This window comes from Drosophila melanogaster, chromosome 2R (genome assembly GCF_000001215.4).
Source record: "Drosophila melanogaster chromosome 2R".
NCBI classification, from domain to species: Eukaryota; Metazoa; Arthropoda; class Insecta; order Diptera; family Drosophilidae; genus Drosophila; species Drosophila melanogaster.
Window position 1 is genome coordinate 16,445,491 of NT_033778.4, and position 17,468 is coordinate 16,462,958.

A 17,468-nucleotide genomic window follows, 5' to 3' on the forward strand; every position below is an offset into this window, starting at 1 on the left:
TCATAATTTAGCCCGAGTATATCAATAAATTACGCATGCAGCAAGCAGCAGGTGGAGGATCCGACCCAACCAATGGGGTTGCTGCCAGAGATAAAAGTATTGAAAAAGTATCCAATTAACTGCGTAGCTATGATGCAACTTTGACCATTCCATCTCTGGGTTGCCGTTGGCTCGGCAGCGGGGGTTGTTGGTCGGTGGCTGGTGGGTGGTTGGTTGGTGTTCCCATCTCAACTCGGGTCGATCCAGGTTAAGTCACCCCCGACATAAGGTGAGCGTCAGCCATCAAGCGGCAGACAGCAGGCATCAGGCATTCGACATCAGGCTCCATTAATCAATTACAGACCAACCAGCCAGCCACCCAACCATAACCCATCCAGAGATCACACTTGCCAACTGTTACTATGCATGCACTCGAAAAAAAATACTCATTATTTCAGTGTATCGAAGCGAAGTTCCTAAGCTGGAATAACTTCGAAGTGAATGCCATAAAATAGACTTTATTGTCAAAATTAGCTGTATAAATTTATTTTTTCCAATATTATTTACAGCTAAAGTGAAATACAAAATCCCCTTGTAATTTTTTCGAGTGCATTCGAGAACGAAATTCAATCTCCTGCAACCAGTCCGGGGCAATCATCCGACCTGCGACCTGAGCGACACACTTCATTCGATTGTCGAGATTTTCGGAGGCTTAGATTGATGCCCGACGGCTTGACGAAAACTCTGCAGAATTACAATTTCCAAATTTCAGTCTCGTGAGGGAAATCGAAATCCAGTGGAAATGACTCTGCTTTCGGGCGCCAACTCGGTGGGATATCCCAGTCAAATGCCGGCGAAAAGGATCAGCTGGCGGCGTTTGGTGGCACTACTGCCGAATTCGATAGGTTTGTCATTAAAACCGGTGACACCTCATTTGAGGGACCTACATCTCGTCCAGCGCCGTCTCCAGGACGATTTTCTGGGCTGTGAGGCTCTGTGGACGATTTTTATGGCCGCCGCCTGGAGTTATCGCTACAGAACGCGGCTGAGACCATTTCCCAGCCACTGGAATACCATAGATTTGGTTTTTAATACGCTGGGTGATGCACCCAGACTGGAGGTGCTGCAGCAGCAGCTCATGCACTGCGACTATCAGGCCTGCTCCCCCAATGTGGTTCGTTTGCTAACGGACATCCTGGTGGATCAGGCCGATCGCGTGTCCTTGAGCTCACTGCGACCCTGCGAGTTCCAGGAGCTGTACGCTCACCTGGGCATGTCGCCGCCCAAGCAGCCACCCACCCAGATCTTTGAGGTGCGAACAGGCAAGGGCAATGAGAAGGGGGAGGCATATGCCAGTTTGCGGCAAGAGAACAAGGAATCCGTTCGCCTGGGCTTCTATGGCTGCAAGCTAGAGAAGGTTTATGCGCTTCTGAATTCCCAAAATTCCCTGGACAATGGAAAGTATCTGGAGCTAACCTGCGATATCAATGAAGCCCTGGCCAGGAGTAAGCCCCAGGCTGGCGTGGGTGGCTCCCGTTGCGGATCGATACTGCGTTGCGTGGCTGTGGTAGAGTTCGTCTTCCAGGACAATGAAACCAGCCGCGATAAGAAGCAAGTGATCATCAAGGATGCGAACACCATGCAGGTATCGTATCTACTATTGTACGGCCAAAGCTGCAATGAATACGCAATGGAGCGACAGATCAAACTGATGGCGGAGCCAGCTCGAGAACTGCTCAATTGGCTGGAAAGATACCACAAGAAGGCCATATCCTTGGGCGTTGGCCTGCTGATCGTTTCATCGATGGCCCATTTCGGAAGCACTTTCTTTCGCCTGTTGGCTCGCACTGGCTTCTACGTATTCAAGCGAGGTATTTTGTAAATGTAAAAAGTGATAATCGTTATCTTTTACTATCCATATCCTGTGACCTTGAACTGCAGCAGAGCTCTGTTGCCGACTTCAGTTCGATATTCCACTGCAGTCGGCAACAGAACTCAGTGACAGGCATCTGTAATGTGTGAAATGAAATCGATTTGTATCTTAACTCTTCTCAGAGATTCTATCTTCTCTGGTGGAATTTCAAGGGAATGGAAGGGATAAAGTGGCGGATCGTGGTGTTTCAGTGCCCACATAAATAACAACAATTTAGCATTCACAAGTGACGCAGTAAAAATTTATGCGCTCTCGCACATTTTCAATTTTCTGCAATTTTTCTAGCAATTGTGTGAAATTCCTTGCGGCCATTGGGCAACAGCAGCAGCTTCAGCAGACGTTGCATGTGGCAAGGACACAGACAGATTTGTGTGTGTGTGCGTGTTGAGTGGGCACTGCACTTGGAGAAATACCACACTACCTAATGCAAGCACAAGTGCATTAAAAGGGGAAATTCGCATTATTTAAATGTATTAGCCTGTCTCATTGAAATGAGTTATCAAAGTTAGCTTACTATTTCATATTTCTACTATCTAAATTTAAGTTCACCAGCACTTTTGCTTTATGTGCACGTTCTGTGAGCATTAGTGCCGCCGGACACTTTTAGGGCCACACAATTTAGAGACTTGGCTGGGCTAGATTTTCCATTCCATTTTTTTTTTGTAGCACGCTTTTCCTTCTTTTCTTTTCTTTTTTTTTTTGTGTCATGGAAACCCGCCAGCAATGTGTGTTCGTGTGTACTTATGTGTCGCTGGCTGGCTCCGCTTTTTACATATGCTCGTCTGCTCGTTGCTGCTAGAAGTTATGCCTGGAATTCCAAGCTGCCGTTCGATGGCCGGACTTTTCCGCCGCTGGTCAGATGGTCACATGGTCACATGGCCACATGGTCGTCCGTTCAGATGTTCAGATGGTCGGCGGGAGGAACGAACGGCGCATTGCTGGCATTTTGAGGCGTTGCTTGTGCGAGGCATTTTTGCAAGCCATATTTCATTGAATTTACATGCCCCCAGCTCGAAGGGAGTTTTCGCCCCTGTTTGTGCTGCAATTACCGTAAACACTCAGCCGACGCTCTATCAGTGCTGATTTAGACCCCATTTCTCCCAACCAAAGCCCTTCACTTCAGCCACCCGGCCGACAGTTCGCAGCTAGCATTAATAAAGGCACACATCAAAGTTGGCATTCGCCACATAAAATTCAATTTAGTGGCAGCGACACCAAAAATAAAAAGGACATCCCCTGAGCGGAAAGCTAAGCCGAGATGCACATTAGCATGAGAGCAGAGAAAGAAAATGTTACAGCTTTATAAAGATAAGTAAAAGTAGGTCAATTACAACTTTGTCATTTAAAATATGATCATTTAGAAAAGAAATAATCATGATTATAACGCACGTTTTCTTATCTCGCAGATACTATAATTCGGAAATTTAAAAATATTTAAATAAGAGAGTTATGTTTTTGCTCAGTGTATCAAGGGGCTGGGGGAATGGTTGAACAGGTTGGAGTGGATAACAGATGAAGGAAAATAGAAAGTTCACCCACTTAGGTTCTGCACTCGAAACTGAAATCAAAATAAATGTCAACGCTGCTGTCACACAAAGCCAAACCGATTTTACCACCGTTTTCTCCATTTTCCGAGCTTTTCCGTAGCGAAAGAGAGTAGCATCCCCCGATTTTGCCCAGTTCACCGCTTGGGGTCGAAGTTTTTGACTTCCTTAATGACAAAGTGTGGTGACGTTGGCTTCCCCTGCATCCAGACGATGGAGCTGATGATGATGATGATGATGATGATGATGATGTCGATCACAATGCGGCAAGGACGTTGATGATGCAATTTCCCTGGCCGGAGTGGGTGGTGAACGGCCCACCCCATTGTTCGTTTTGTTAATCTAGCAAAATTGATAAGGTGTGAAATTCTTGATTTTATTTTCTGCGTCGTGCACAGCAAAATGTTTTTCTTTCTTCGAACCATCGTTTTTTCCTTCGCTTCGCTTTTGATTTTTCTCCCCTCCTGGTTATTTTTGGGGTTTTTACTGTTTTTTATTTTTTGGGGGGGGTGGCGTCCTTTGATGTACTTTGATGAGGTGTTTGTTTAGTTTTCCCAGCGTTCGGTGATTCTTTTTCGGTTTTTTTCTTTTCGTTTCTTTTTTTTTTTTTGATGTTACGCCGTTGTAAACGCAATTTGGATACGATTCAGGCGGCAAAAGCCCAACCTGTCTATCACGCTTTTTTCCATTTACATTTTAAACGAAATTTAATCCAGTTTGTGGCAGCGCAACAACACCTTCTGTCATTTGCTTTGAAATTTAAATAAGCAAGAAAATTGACTTTGCAACGACAGCAGAGTCATAAGAACATGCCACATAACCGGGCCAGACAGCCGGTCTGCAGGGACAGTGGTACATTCCGTTTTCCGTGAGTTTTCCATGAGTTTTCCATGCGTTCTCCGAGCGTTTTCCCTGGGCTCCGGCTTAATTATTGGCCCGTCAATTGCACAAAGAGAACCAGAAACGGAAACCGAAACAGAAACAGAAATTGTTCAAACGTTGGCCGGGCATAAATTGATTTGTACCGACGTGGCTAACGAAAAAAAAATAACATAAAGTGTGGCCACCGATAGTCAGTGGGCAGCGAGAAACCCCTGCCGGCGAAATCCGGGTAAAGTGCAACGTGCCCCGCGCAGGAAGCTTCCCCAATGAACTGCCAAGTTCTCCATTTCGATTCAATTCAATGGGATTCGGTCGGTTCGATTCAATAGATTCAAGTGGGGGAGTATCCAATTCCGTATTGGGAGATTGTTAATTATTGGAAATACTCGCACCGAACTCAAAGGATACCCCACCTTCGGCGCGTGTGTGAGTGTGTGTGTGTGTGCGAGTGTGTGCACCTTGCTAATCAGTGCATTAGCTGCATCCGCCATTATGGTCCTTAATCAGGTGTCCATATCCATTGCTTAGTGACCACAACATGAAGAGCCCGATGGCCGAAGGCAATCAAGATGCCACTGGAATGAAGCACTGAAAAGCAAAGTAGTAGCCAATCGTTTGATACTAAAGTTCGCTTAAGAAGAATAAATAATAGGCATTTTCAATAATTAACAATGCCTTACTAGTTGATAGCAATTGAAAATATTAATAACATTTATTATTAATCATGGAGTTCTTCAAATAGTTTATTATTTTGCTCGGTGTCGTGCTGGGACTGCGATTGGTTGAATCTCAGGTGGTGGGAAGTGTGTGGCGGGGAGGGGGGGTCTGAGATCAAAGTGCCCCTTTGAGTCACTCAAGTGGCCACGCAGATAATGCCCGACACAAAGGGTCGTGGTCTTGTGATGGTCTGAACCAACTAATCGCATCGCCAGCAGCATATGGACAAGCTGCCACAGCTGCAGATTGCGCATACGCAGTGTGGTCGTTCCGTTTAGGTTTATTTGTCACGCAGCTTGGCTACCCAATTGATTTAAAATCCGCCTGATGGCAGCCTAATTCGCTGTCGGACTGTGGAGCTAACATTTTGTTGAATTTCATTTGCGCTTCAAAACCCAGTTAGTTGGCAGAGTCGCGTCGAAAGTTTCGCTCTCTCGGTTTGTTGCATGTGCATTAATGCTGGCAGTTAACTTAATTTTGTCGCATTTACCCACACATTAAAGAGGCGGGCAGGCGAACGAGGCAGCTGCCGAGCTTGCAGCACTCGCAAGACAAACAATGCCACGCGAGACAAATAACTGATGGGCGGCGTCCGTGGCAGGTTGAAAAGTCTGCGCCGCGAAGTATGCAACGCACAGAGCTCATCAGCGCAGCCCGCTCGCAAACGCAATTTGCATCACACTGAGGGAAATTTGACAGCCATAGTTGGTTTCAAATAATACTTACATAGCTAAAAGTATATGTGAAAAGATCATACTGTTCCTTTAGGTTGTTTTCGTGGAAGTTGTTTGGAAACCAACAATCCAACAATATCCATGCTGATAGAACACTTCTTATAGTTCCAGAGATATCTGACAGAAGAACCTAAATATTTTCCTCAGTGCAAACAAAGGCCCTGCAGAAGGGAGCGTGCGGTGCTAAGTGAGTGAGTGATGCATACCGTAGACTATGCAAGTTGAAGGAAAAATGGTAAATTACGTTGACAACGCGGGCAGTGGGCGGGGAAAATCCCATTGTGTCGCGGTTTGGTTCTTGGCCCCCAATTTGCATGCAAGTATTCTAGATGCGTGCTGTTTATTTATGATTGCATTCAGTGCCCTGTGCCCTTTAGCCCCTCCCACACACGTTTCTCGACCTCTCTGGTTTTATAGATATAGATTAATACCCCTTCTCGCAAATGACATATACATATGTGCAGCCGCAGTTGATGGTGCTCTTGAACCGATTAAATATAAATTATTGTACAGCATTTGCATATAGATTGCATGGTATTTAGTAGATGCCACCACATTTTAAATGTATACAAATATTTTACTATTTTACCATTTAATTCGTGCACATATCACTTAAAGATCTTATTTTCTGTATTGCAAATTGTATAGCTTTAAGTTCTATATAAAAACTTTTCACTTTAGTGAAAATTTTGTTGATGTTTTTCACATGCTCCTGTTGTTGAAAACTCGACTCGACCACCGGCGCTGTCATCGAGCATGTCAAAACAAACATTATAATCCATAAACTCCACCCCCCAAAAATCCACCCACCCATTTTCAAAACCCACATAGCCCATATGCGTTGCTCCATGGGGGTGGCATATTTTTAATGCGTTTATGCTAATCGAGCGGATTTCGATGCGGCTTGCCTTGTTAAATGTGCCAAGGCTGGACGTGTCCGTAGAATAGGAATTCTGATGGCAGGGGCTCGTCCTCAGATCAGTTCAGTTCGGTTCAGTTCGGTTCAGTTGAGTTCAGTTCCGAACCGGCTGTCAACACACACATTTTGCTGATTGCCATGTGCGTTGTCTTTCCCAGCGAATTTGCATAAATTGCGTTCAAGTTGAATTTGGGGTTTTTGGCGTAGAAGCCACGGTCATGGGGATTCGAAAGTGATGAGTAAGGAGCCGGAAAAACGTCGCGTCATTCGGGAGAACCCTCGTCCTTGGCAATTATAGGGCCTCAGGTAATTACGTAACTGGCAGCCGCAAGTGCCCTTCACACTCACGCCAAGGCCCACAAAATTATGCACCGACATTGAAATTGAATGACTCTCCTGAATTTGACATCAAGTTTAAATTACTTTGGCAACACATACACACTCACCCACACACACACACACAACCACTTTCGAAAGTTACAGGGGTATAATCAAGTGCCACGTCAATGGTCAAACAAAATTTTCGCAATCAACGTGGCCTTTCCCCTTTTTTTGGTCCACCAAAAATTTTCAATTATGCGAAATTTGGCTTCTTTTGTTGCACCCGCTGCGGCCGCCTCTGTGCCGAATTAGGCACAAAAATTCTCAATTGAATTGGCCCTGATAATGACAACTTCATGCATTATGCCTGGCCCCGGGGCCCGGGGAATACGGACATATGGACCATGCACCATGGGCCCAGAACCAGGACCAAGGACCAAGGACCTCGTCCACAGTTTGAACGACAGCGACAGCCGCTGAGCCACTGAAGCATTCAAAAACTTGACAATTTCGTTCACCGTCCTCCTGCCACAAATATGCGATTGCCTTGTTCTGGTGCAAATGAATGGACCCCCCGAATCTCCGGATCCGGAGCCCCCAGAAAACCCCTACCCCCAGAGCCAACGAAACGCGCCAGTTTGTGCAGTTCGTTCATTTTTTCGTTAAGGGGGCATCCCCCTGGGGTGGACCGAGGTGTACGGGGGGATGACGGTCGACTGATGGCGCTATGTGGTGCAAATTTTCACAAAAATGTACCAAACATTTCGCTGTACATCGAGCATGGTGCTTGCATCCCGCTCCGCTCTGCATCACCCCGCCTTGCCAGACCGATCCTGTGGCATGTGTGCAGGCGTTGCCGCTGACGGCTGGATGGCCCAGCAGCCTCCATTTCCACGCCCTTTCACCATTTCAGCCGTGCAAACCATCGACCAAATGCACGTCAGAGGGCTTTCCCTTTTACAGAGAGCTATATTACTATGCAAAATATATGATAAAAATACTTTAATAAACAAATAGCAGTGTTAAGTGTTGCATTGCTTTTAAGCAAATTGGCTAAATTAAGACATGACAATTATATCGACATCATTTTGGCGAAAATAATCTAATTTTATTAAATAAAATGTAAAGTTTGTTTGTAGAAGATATATTATGACGATGATGAATGTTATAATGACAAATCGATATATTTTCGCTCAGTGTATGTACCCCTTTCCCACGGCACTCGTGAGCGGCTGACTTATGCATTCATCCATCCAGTCAGCCGCCAGTTTGCCCCGGCGTGCAAAAGAGCGGGCGAGTGTGTGTGGTTCACTTTTAATAAATTCATAAATATTTATGTATGCAAAATTCGGGCCAAAATGCTGCCAGCAAGCGACTGCGTCTGCGGCTGGTCCACCTAGCAATCTATTCAATTTGCCAGCAGGAGCAGGAGTCCACATGGCTGGTAAAAGATCGAACAGGACTACTATATCCCTGCCAGGCAGCATCACCACATCGAGGCCCAAACACGAGAGACAGCAAAATGGCGATGGATTGATGCGGCATGTCACAAAAACCGCAACAGCAACTGCAGGTGAGAAACGAGGTGGGACACGGTGACATGTCCTAGGCTGAGACATGAGCAATTTCCATATTTTGTGACTGAGCGAGTAAATCATGGGCCAGGATCCAGGCAGCACTACACAGACTACTACTCTACACCGTCGAACTATGCAAAATGGTAAAATGCCTCTTGCCAAAGATTACAAGAATGTAAACGGGGTTGAGCACAGCTGACTTCCGCTGCACCCACACACCCACTCCGCCACACACACACACACAACTCCCAAAGTTGCGAATCAATTTTGGCCAAAGAGTGTGCAGCAACATGTTAATAATATCTTGAGCTACCCTGTCCAGTTGTGGGAGAATCCCCCGCACAAAAAAATTGAATACTTTCCTGCCCTTCTGGCTCGGGGCAACTCTGATGTGACATCATGAGGATGGATGATGGAACTTGGAGGTTGGAGGATGGAGGATGGATGCCAAATGGGAACGAGGCGTATAAATCACAGCAGGCGGCACTCACGAAGCACTCCTATTTTAATCTCGTTTTTGAATACTCGTTAACTTGCCTTTTGTTATTCTTGCCTTATTTATTTTTTTTTTGATTTTCACGCGTATTTGCATACAAATGCGACGGACTGAGTTGGCAACCCTGGCAATGGCGTTTGCGCGCTGCCTACACGCTGTTGAAATGATTTAAAATCAATTTATTTTTTTCTATTATCCCTATGTAAATCATTTCACGACAGACAAACCGACGGACCGAGAAAGTTTCCATGCAAATAAATCAACTTGATGCGTGGCCATAGAAAAAGGAGCATGGCGAGGCTAGAAAAAAGTCGAGTGAATGAATTTGGAATTATTTACAAATTCGCAAACAAATTTGCACATGACAAGCGATTGCGATAAGTGGGGATGGATTATGGTCGGGGAAAGCGGCTTTAAGGGCGACTTGATTCCGAGAATCTTCGATTGACTGCCAATTGAAATATTAAATTTGAAATATTAAATTAAAATGGAACTTAAGAAGCAGATAAGTGGAATTTAACTTACACTCGAATGCTTCGCTGAATTCTATTATCAAATTGGTAGTTTTGTTGCGGCTGGCAATAATAACTAGTGATTCCAAATTTGAATAATTAATATAAAAATATTTTATATTATCAAGTATCTAGAGGTGAAAAATTAATAGAAAAGAATATATTTTTAGAATATGGTTATGGTGTAAGCTGTTCGATCGATATTACTTAGGTTTACCCCTTTCGTGTTAAATGTGTTAAAAACATGATTTTATTTGGCACTTAGCCACGTTTATTGCTTTATAAGTACCTTCAAATTTACATAGCTTCGAATCAGTGCCACAAAATATGATAATGGTTGACATTATGCCATTACTGCATTCACCAAAACAGATATGACAACCAGCTAATGACATTTAAATGAGCACTAAGTTTAAACAGACCAAGCGAAACTCATTAATATTTATGCGCAGAAATTATTCCATTCGGGTCAATGTGTGACAAATGGGCAATCAAATATTTATTTGCCACAGACAAAATGCAAAAAATCACAAATGCAGTACAAATTTTTAATATGTATAACTGCATTTAATGGCCACTGAATATTTATAGAAAAAATTACGCACAAATGCAATAATAGCGAAACGAAAATTAAAGGCGTAAAAACAACTAATGCGCACCCAAAAAAAAAAAGAAAATATTCAACTCAATATGAATAACAAATCGTGATGAAATTTACATTGAAATGGCCGCAAAATGCAAACAAATAGAAAACAGCCTGCGAAAATATCAAATTGCATAAATAACTAATTAAATTTAAATTTGCAATTTAATGAGCGCCATTTGCGAACGTGCGAAGACTTCAAAATTCATTTTTGGATGGCGTCATGTTTTGTTTCAGCAGTTCGGAGGTCGCCTTTCGTCCTTTCTATTACGCTCATTATGCATACGAATAATTCCTATATGAAGCCCTGTGATCTGTGTGACATTTTTATACCCGATACTCGTAAGTAAAAGGATATACTAGATTCGTTGAGAAGTATGTCACAGGGAGAAGGATGAATATGTATATAGCCACTTGGGATCACTAACACTGTAAAGCCTTTTATCTGTCCGTTTCTCTGTCCGTATAAAGGCAGTGACACTATAAATAACATACTCTTGTTCCGGATTAGCCCAGTCTATGTCCAGTGTGCAGGGTATCCCCCAACTGTTTTCTTTATATATCTAGCACTTGTCTATCTGAGTAACGGGTATCTAATAGTCGCGACACTTAACTATGACGTTTTCGCTTGTTTTTGCTGTTTTTTTTTACGTTACTCTCGCTCTGAAAACTTTCCTTTCAAATAAGTTTTTCTTTGGCGTAAAGTTGGGCGTAATTAAAAATTTTCGCTTTTTATTCAAGATCAGGCTAATTAAAAAGTTTTGACCAAACCAAAGGGGATTGAGAGCAAGGTATTTAAAACTTATAAGAAGCTTGCCAAGGCCCTCGAAACCAAGGATATGAAATTCCCTCGGTGACAACAGAATAAACAAATAAAATGAAATAGAAATGGAAAATTATTGTAGAGTATGAGTACCTTTGGCCAACAAGACCATTTGTCGAATGAACGTCGGAGTAAATATCACACAGCAATCGCAATTTTCATGAACAAATAAGAAGCCCTAAACTGGGCTGGCGAACTGAAGCATCTCGACTGGAATAAAAATTAAATAAAAATAGCTCAGAGCCATATGCCAGCAAACTACTTGAGTTGGCAAGCAGTTGCTAACCCTCAACTAGCTAAACTCAGTTGAGTTCAGGGGTTGACGACGACCACGGGGACACTGCATCATTTCCAAATGAAATAAATCAAAATAGACAAACAAGCAAATAAATAAACAAACAAACAAACAAAGCCAGCCAAGCGAACAAGGGGAGTACAGTGGAGACTGGACAGGCGGCACCACTCACTTGGAAGACAGCAAACAATCTGCACTTAACTAGAGTGCACTGTTAATGGATCTGGTATCTGCAAGACAGGCACAACATCGATTAGCTATTTGAATGCACTATTCAATCACTAGAACTTTTGAAGCAATTCAATGTGAAACTAATTGAATTTTATAAAAAGAATAGGCTACCAAAACTGTTCAAACTATTATGTTAAGCAAACATTGTTCTCTTGTCAATATTAAAAAGTCACATTTCCTTTTTCAATTTCAAAATTCGTCTAAAATGATCACATCTTAGTGTTAAAATTAATTCACAAAATTTAGGACTAGGCAATGAGTCGTTATCAAATCTAAATAGGTCAAATAAATTAATTTTCAGTTTAATTGCGTCATTGACTTATTTTAAGTCTAAATCAATTTAAGGATAAGCGCTTTAATATCAGATCTATAAAAAATGTAATAATCATTTGGGGTTTCAGATTACAAGTGGAATTAGTCTGGACAATTACATTTTTTATTAGATACGATTTTGTTGGTCCCTTTTGCCAGGCATAAAACTGTATAAGGACATCCACACAGAGCCACTCACACTTGAGGGTCCGAAAGGACTGAGAAGTTAAGCATTTTTATAGCTAGCAGCATTATGATAATGAAAGGCAACAAAGAAGCGGCGCCATTGACACTTAAAATTTAATGTGTGTGGCATTATGTTAAGCACCTGGCTCCGAATGCAACCCTTTTGGACGCGACTCACACTCGAAAAACACGCATACATATACTGCAACGATCCGCAGCACATAAGCATATTAATAACGCCTTTATGCCGCAACAAAGGCAGCTGCGAGTTGGAAGTTGGGGCCGTGAGCTGGGTCAAAGTTGGGATGATGCGATGATGGGGCAGACGTGTGGCGCCGTGGCGGTTTAATTTAATTAAACAACATCAATCCGCTGTATACGGACGACCACCTTTGGCCCCTCTAATAATGTGACTGAGTAAACGCCGCACTTGGAAAAAAATATTCGAAATATTTCGAGCTTTTAGAAACGTGTGAATTCAAAAGGTGTTTACATTGACCTGCTTCTTAGTTTATATGTTGTTTTGCATCAATTACATTGACTCGACCCTAAATGATGTAAGGTCCTTTGGCTTTATTTTTCGTTTCCATGCATGCTTTTTTTTTTTGCAGTGCACACTCCTTAAGCCCCCACCGCCAAATCACCCAACTCGCTTAATAAGAGGGATTTACAACTTTTCCGTAATAATTTTCAATTAAAAAACGCACTTTAACCCCGGGCAACGAAACAACAGCGAGTTTTGTTACTCATTTTTCGGGTACTGTGACGTGGCACTTGACAAACAAGATTTGCATGTCACACACATACGCACGCTTGAGCATGGTGTTCCTGTCATATTAACGGTACTCTGCACACACACACGTGCCTAAAAGGATTTGAGTCCTTCAGCGTACCTCGCACGAATGCCTTCTGTCATCGCTGCGCCCCTCGGAAAATGTTCCCTTTTACCATCGCTCGGTGGCTGCAAATATTTGATTAGCTAGACAAAAGTTGGCAACTTTTTCCCACTCTTTAAAGCTCTTCGTTACTCTGTTTTTTTGTTTTTTTTTTTGTGCATTTTATGACAGATCCCGCCTGTCAGAGTTGCCACTCTTTGGCAGACTTTTGATGAAGAGACTACGGATTGGATCCCGAAATGTTTACTCGGATATCTGAGACACTCGGTGCGAGTTGCTGGCAAATTATTTTCGCAAAGTTGGACTCCTAAGCTGAGTTTGAGAGTTGGCAGTTGGACAAACTAATGTGTAGTAGTAGGCCGTTGTTCGCAAAGATCTCGAGTTTCAGTTGCGAAATGATTTCGAAAGTTTTCTTAAGACAACTTTTCAAGCGTTAAAGCCGCAATAAGTCTCCAGACGCCATACTCTACACAGACATAAATATTTAGGAAAGAAAGCCTCTTCGACGAATCCATTAGTTTAGCATAAGTCTAGCTAATATATATTATGAACATAATGAAAGCAGGGGAAAATATTACGAAGTAAGATGTGCACAGGGAAACCGGATTGTGGCAATTAAAGCAGTTCTATATATATAGAATATTATATTACAAAGGGATTATGCAGTATCGTATCTTTTTAGCATACCAACATCAATACAAAAATTTTAGGCATGAGAACTATGATGTTTTTGAAATTTTCAGGGACATATAAGTCGTTGTTTATCTTATTTTTTGAGGCATAACTGTTTGTGAGGCAAGGTCTCGCACGCCGAAGTCTTTGCCACAGCAGCCGCAGCACTTTTAATTTTCGCCAATTTTTTTACTCGTTTTCCCATAAAGTGCTACAAAGTTGCCGCTGACGTTGACGCCACAGCAAATGCGTGTAACTTTTTAATCAAATTATGTGCAAATTTTCTTTGGCAGTAATTTTTAGTACAATTTTGCACAAAATTACTGGCGAGACAGTAGCTGCTGCAAGTTTGCTAGTCTTTTTAATGCTCGACTCTGGCTTGTATTTCATTTTGCATGCGGCCAGTCAGCTTATGCCATATGCCTCGGCCTCACGCTCTCCTGCCACATCGGAAAATCCCCCAATCTGCCAGAGAGCCCGCATTATTTTTAATTGAATTTTAAAGTTTTTCGCCAAGCCAAAGACGAAATATTTTTGTTTTTCCGCCAAAGTTTCTGCTCGTTGGGGCTCTGGCAATTTAATTAGAAAATCATTTTGACTGCCGCTGTCTTTGCCACTTTGCCAGAAATTTATAAAGTAAATTTTCCCAAGCACAAATCACATTGGGTTGTCTGCAGATTTAGTTTGGGTGTTGCCACATTAGTAGCCAAGTTTATTTCATTTCATTTCGTGGCGCCCAACGGGGAGCATCCGGTGGCTGCATGTGCGGATGCGAATGGGTTTGCATTTGCTAGCACGTATTGTCTGTCCTTCTGGTCGTTTTTTGTAATTTGCAACAGACACATTAATCAAAAAACTGCTACTCGCCACGAGGCCCTGCCTCTCTAGTCAGTCACACATGCCAAATGGCATTGGTCAACTGCCGCTGGACAGGCTGTGTCCACTCCTCCTCCTCCACCGCTGCACTCCTTTCCAGGGTTATTAAGTGGTGGAGGTAATTGAAATGTCAGCGGAAGTGTTGCTGGCCGCACACACAGCCTGCGGTTCCAGGGGATTCAGATGAGATGGGCCCAGCCGCCGCCAGGCAGGAGACAGTCTCTGAAAAAGTGATTCCACATATCCACATGCCTGACCGAAGCGTTTCCATGGGGCCACCGGATATAGGAGACCGTAACGAGCATTAACGAGCCCAGTAGTGGTTAATTATGTTGGAATTGGGACCTTTTGTGGTCGCGCAATTGCAAGTCGCAGCAATCGGTCCTGAGAAACGATTATAATCCACGAATTTTGAATCCTAGTTTGATCATGTGTCTGCTATAGGAATGTCGTAATATGTTTACTTTGCTTTTACTTAAGTAATATTTTAGTTCAGTGATAATTTACTGTGTCTAATAGCACATGATATATGTATAGAAAAGTTAAAATATTTTATTGCATCCATTTATAATTTTCTTTTCAGAAACTTTATGCTCGTTCCCTCTACTTTTCAACTTTCATCAGTAATCACTTGTCGCATTTAGAACTGGCAACATTTTCCATCCAATTTCAATTTGATAATTTCCGTAGCAGTTGGCTTACTTGAACAACGATGTACGAATTATCAAATCGCACATGTACACTGGGCTCCATTTTCCGCATATATGAACATATATATCTATATACCATATATATATATACATATCGGATGTAGGTGTGGGCGTTGCCGAACTTTTTTCGGAAGGACAGGCGACAGGTTTTTGCGCTGCTTTCAGCTTACCTTCGAATTTCCTCAAACTTTTTTCGCTGCCAGAACTTTTTCATTACATTTTGACTGGTACAATTCTCTATCTGCTGTTGTTTTTCTTGAATTTTTTTTTTTTTTTGGCTGCAATTGCTGGACCTGCTTCTGTGTTGTTTATGAGCTAATTACATAAGCTCGTTATTAGGCGAATTACTTGTTTCTTCATTTGCAGCAGCAACAGCAGCAGAAGCAGAAGCTACAGCAACAGCAAATAAGAAAACTTTTTTAATTATAACCTCATTTAGATTTGACGTTGCCGTCGCTCGCGCTTCCTTTTGGCCAAGTTGGCTTGCTGGTAGTACTCGTAGATTGTGCTACTTTCACATCAAACCAGCAATCTAATCAGCGGGCATATTTAATTTGATCTGATTTGGATCCAGGTTCGGTAAGCGAAACCAGTGCAGTGAGGCCTGGCTAACGTGTATGCACCTTAATCGCTTCCCTTTTTGGGATCAGTGGAATACCTTAGCTTCCTGCTCAGCGGAAATCGTTGTCAATGCATCCGGATATCCGTGCTGCTGACTCCTCCACTCAGCAGAATTCATATATATTCTTTATTCCGATGAAGCGTAAAAATACGTCTTACCTCGCTCCTTTTGCTCCACAGAAATAAATATGCTGAATTTTGTTTATGCTGCATTTGCATACATCTTTGTGAGTTCAATTCTCGAGCGGGGAATCTCAGACGGAAGGCAAATAAGGAGGCGAAATGCTTTTTTAGTTGTTGACTGCAATTTCCTTGGCATGATTTCCACATTTCTTTTTTTTTTTTTTTTGCCTCCTCCTTGCATTTTCCTCCTCGAACTCCATTCTCTTAGCTATTTGTGCAACTGTCTGTGTGTGTCTTGCTGAGTGTGTGTTGAGAAAATATTTGATTTACGTCAAATTGACACGCATGAGTTAATCAAAAAATGATTTGTTATTGCTTACAAATGCATCCGTAATTTCCATATTTTCCAAAACCAAAAGAAAGTTGCATTAAGTGTATATTTCAAGTAGCTTTCATTGCGGAAAGCTATCGAGGCTTGTATAACTTTACAGCAGTAAAGTTATTTTTATTGAATATATATCTTAACCTCGCTGCCCTAATTATATATTTTATGCTTCAAACTTACCCTTCTCAGTGATCTGGCCATAGAGCTTAGAACACATATGGAGGAGGATTAAAACTGGTTTTGGAAACACAAAGAGCAATACATGATTTTAGCCCCCAGAGGTTTTGCGAACATTCCATTTGACTTCAGATTAAGCTGGAGATGTTATTCATTTGAACACCTTGCCAGGCGGAGAGCTTGGCCACCTTGAGGCATCTTCTTGGTTAAACAAGATAAATGGGAAATGTGAAAATGAAACATCACCTTGCCGGGCCTGCCCCTTCAGCCCTAAGGACCACAAGACAGGTCCAAGATATATTCAGTATTTATATTTCATCCTGTTGCCCAACTACCCAAGTAGAAGATAACATTTTAATAGGGCAGCGCCACCTATTGGCGAGTGGGTAGGTGAGCGAGGTCCTTGGGGCACCGCCCACTGCCACGCCCCCCTACCATCCCAGGATGTCTGTCCATTAGGTTAATGTGCACTTCAAACGAAATTAAGATGAATTGATTAAAATTACCAGAGTGCAGAGTGTTTGCTTTTGGCTTCGGTTTGAGTTCAGTTGAGTCGAGTCGAGCTGAGCTGAGCTGCGCCAAGTTGAGTTGAGTTGAGTCGAGTTTGTGGCAAAGTTCAGGGAGCAAGATTAAGTGCTTTCATTTGCCTTCGCTTGAAAAATGATGCAGCCCTGAAGTCCTGCAACCGAAGAGGCCAGAAGGAAACGGAAACCGATGGCAAATAATGAAAGTTTCGGTCGGCAAGTGCAGGTTGCAAAATAATGAATGGGGCCTGCATTTATTAATGTATTTGGAAAGCGTTCGCAAATTAATTGCCATTTAATTTGTTATGCTAACTACACTCACACACCGAAAGACTAATTGGTTTAGCTGGCAACATTTTGCGTAGCTTTAATTAAATTGT

General features: G+C 42.6%; 1 protein-coding gene across 1 annotated transcript, besides 1 other annotated feature; it reads left to right on the plus strand.

Annotated features, from left to right (window-relative positions):
• Positions 1-495: 495 nt before the first annotated feature.
• Positions 496-2,022, plus strand: Parp16 (Poly(ADP-ribose) polymerase 16). The gene has a single exon (NM_166177.3). The coding sequence runs from the start codon at positions 782-784 to the stop codon at positions 1,859-1,861; it is 1,080 nt and encodes a 359-aa protein (NP_725583.1). The 5' UTR covers positions 496-781; the 3' UTR covers positions 1,862-2,022.
• Positions 2,023-10,831: 8,809 nt separating this feature from the next.
• Positions 10,832-10,887: a mobile genetic element.
• Positions 10,888-17,468: the final 6,581 nt, after the last annotated feature.

What these genes read in the sequence shown, in the direction of transcription:
- Parp16 (NM_166177.3), top strand. Translation starts at nt 782, where the DNA reads ATGACTCTGCTTTCGGGCGCCAACTCGGTGGGATATCCCAGTCAAATG.